This window comes from Crocodylus porosus, unplaced genomic scaffold (assembly GCF_001723895.1).
Source record: "Crocodylus porosus isolate Cpor-Errol unplaced genomic scaffold, CroPor_comp1, whole genome shotgun sequence".
Taxonomy (NCBI): domain Eukaryota; kingdom Metazoa; phylum Chordata; order Crocodylia; family Crocodylidae; genus Crocodylus; species Crocodylus porosus.
In genome coordinates this window covers 537,712-540,740 of record NW_017728931.1, presented here as the reverse complement: position 1 = coordinate 540,740, position 3,029 = coordinate 537,712, and the positions used below count along the sequence as shown (strand labels likewise).

The window sequence follows — 3,029 nt, the reverse complement described above, 5'->3', positions numbered from 1 at the left end:
AGCTCCTACATTTCTGGTCAGGGTTCAGTCCCCTCCAGTGGCCTAGCTGTTGCACCATGGCAGGTGGTAGTCCAAACGGGGGTTTGTGTCTCCGAAGCTTGAGATAACACTGGGTGGGAGGAGAGAGCGTACAGCTTTTTATACCATACTGCATATGGCTGTGATCTGACTACTGAAGCATGCATAAGTGCCTATGAGTCTGCAGGCACCACTAAAGGTATAAGCATACTTTGCCAAATGAAGTGGATTAGCTGCTCCAGGATGTGTTCTGGCACTGATCATTGGGTAAAACATGGGTCACCTGTTTTCCTGCCCATTGATTATGTGGGACAATGAGTGACATGTTCCCCACTTACAGAGATGTGCCCTGGAGTTTTGTTTTTGTGTTTTTAATTATTCTTCCTGAGATGCAGCATCTTGCATTTATCTGCATTGGACTTCATCTTGCTAGCTTCAGCCCAGTCTTCTTATCTATCAAGATCCTTCTGAATTATACTCCTGTCCTCCAGTGTGTTGGCAATCCTTCCCAGTTTTGTTATGTCTGCAAGTTTGCACAAGAAATCCTCTATTCCAGCATCTAAATAATTAATAAACCCATTGAACAGCACTGGGTCCAGGACAGACTTCTGTGGTACTTCACTCAAAACCTCCTGCCATTCTGATAGGGATCCATTTATAATTACCCTTTGCCTGTGGCTATCAAGCCAGTTTTCTATCCGCTTTATAATAATTTTGTCTTGCCTACATTTCTGTGGTTTGTTTATAAGAAGGTCATGTAGGACCTTGCCAAAAAACTTGCTGAAGTCCAAATACATTGTATCCACAGCAGTCCCCTTATCCATCCAAATAATTACTTTGTCAAAGTTGAAGCTCAAGACCTCGGTGTCTGTTGTTTCCATTGCTGGGTCATCTTAGTCGGGAAGCTTCACAGTGTGTTCTTTGTAATATTTATGCTGTCTGTCATGTGGTTTGCACTTCCCTGAAATTCTTCTCCTTCCCTGGAGTGCCTTAAGGCCAAAACATAAGTTTTAGGCAGGCTTCAGCCTATCTGTATGAGCACTCCCTGGTTGGTTAAAGCAGAGCTGTCCAGCTGGAGGTTCAGGTGTTGCATGCCTTGCCCAAAAGGTTAAATTGCAGCCTTCAGGGTTTGCCAGCCACAGACAAACCCAGAACCCAGGGGTGGGTGGCAGTGGTGTTAACCCCCTGGATTCCAGAGCCATGTCAACGCTGTAAGTCTGGCAGCCATGCCAACAGGGCAAGTCCTACTGCCAGAGTTAAATTGTCCAAACCACAAAAAGCCCTATAGTTGAAACCTGTCTCATGGGGCTAAATAAGTTGGACAGCCATGAGTTAAAAGTGAACCTATGGTTTTCATGTGCACCAGCCAATGAAAACCCTATGAAGTCCTTTGTCTTGCAAACTGCTCTGGGCAGTTGGGGGTGCATGGTAAAGCAACTTGCCAGCTTGGAGCCATGATTTCTGCAGGAGTTAGCTCCTGATTCCAGTGCTGATTTAGTTAACTCTGATATTTGCTTGGTACGGTATTTCTCACACAGGTTTTTATTTTTTCCCTCCAGGACAATGAGAACTGTTACTCCAGCGTGACCTGTATTTCCAAGTCACTAGTGAATAACACTGCAGGAGGAAGGGGGGGAAAAAAAGAAAAAGCAATATGGATGGTTTAATTGAACAGAACAGTGTGCTAATGCACAGTAAAATTGGTGAAGCTGGGAAAAGGAATGGCTTAATTAACACAAGGAACTTAGTGGCAGAGAACAGAGATGGCCTTGTCTCTGTGTACCCAACCCCACAGTATCAGAGCCGCAGAGCAGGAAACCTGCCCCCTCAGGGCTGCCTGGAGAATGGAAAGAATGACTCCGTGCAGCAGCTGCTTGACCCCAACACGCTGCAGCAGACTGTGGAGTCCCACTACCGTCCCAACATCATCTTGTACTCAGAGAACATGCTGCGGGCATGGGGGGACAGCGTGAATGCTGAATGCTGTGAGACCACCTTCATCGAGGACCGCTCACCCACCAAGGACAGCTTGGAGTATCCTGACAGCAAGTTCATTGACCTCTCAGGTGATGACATCAAGATCCATACGCTCTCCTATGACGTGGAGGAGGAGGAGGATTTTCAGGAGCTGGAGGTTAGATTCTACCTGTTGCCTGACATGGCTGTGATTTGAGTGGGGTGGAAGGGGATGGCTTGGGGATGATGTGGGGAGCTCATGATGCCACCTTCAAACACCGGTGTGGGCAGTACTAGTTAATGTCTGTGGCCCTGATCCAGCAAGGCAGCAGAGCCTTTTATCTCATCAGATGAAGTCCTTGATCTACTCAAGCCAAAGGGCAAAATTCCAGTTGACTTCATGGGGGTGTGGATATCACCCTGGACTTCAGCAAAGCTACTCATATCCTTCCAGGGTCACACATGCTATGCTGGATCAGGGTTAGGACTAGCTAACATTCTCCAAACCTCTTTTCACTACCATCTGTCCTAATGAGCATGTCAAAACGAGCCATTGTTATGTCATGAATCAAACTGCAAATGACTGATATTTGCTGGACAAATGATAGCATTCATTCTGCTTACCCCAAAGCAAACCAAAATTCATCATACTTCATTTAGACAAAGTTGAAATGAAGCTTTTTGAACCTTCCTGATTTTTAGCCTTTTGTGGGTAAACTGGGCAGCCAACCTTTTCACAAAATCATGAATAACTTCTATGGACCTAAACCTGCATTTTTTTTTGGTAGGTAATATATTCAACTGAAATATGGTGCCAAGTTCTCCTCATGAGCTCTTAGCATACCAAAGAGCTAAGGTGATATGTGAATAAACATGCAACTTTAGCCTGATATAATCTAGGCAAAACTTAGAAAGCTAAATATCCCCTTGTGCATTTCTTCCACAAGTGGACGTCTAATAAATGGTCAGGCATAGAGCTTTGCACCTCTTGTGAAGAGATAGTGCTATGCTGTGATTGACTCAGATACCACAACAAAAAGTAGATTTTTTTTTTT

The 3,029-nt window shown here is 45.0% G+C and overlaps 1 protein-coding gene across 2 annotated transcripts in view; it reads left to right on the top strand.

The window, feature by feature from the left end:
• Positions 1-1,581: 1,581 nt before the first annotated feature.
• Positions 1,582-3,029, top strand: part of SYNDIG1 (synapse differentiation inducing 1) — a 143,732-nt gene continuing 142,284 nt past the window's right edge. For both annotated transcript variants that reach the window (XR_002102737.1, XM_019544035.1), the window contains exon 1: positions 1,582-2,152. Coding sequence is in view for 1 of the 2 variants with exons in the window: in XM_019544035.1 (XP_019399580.1) it covers positions 1,673-2,152 (480 nt within the window). In the remaining variant the exon portion in view is untranslated. The remainder of the gene's footprint in view (positions 2,153-3,029) is intronic.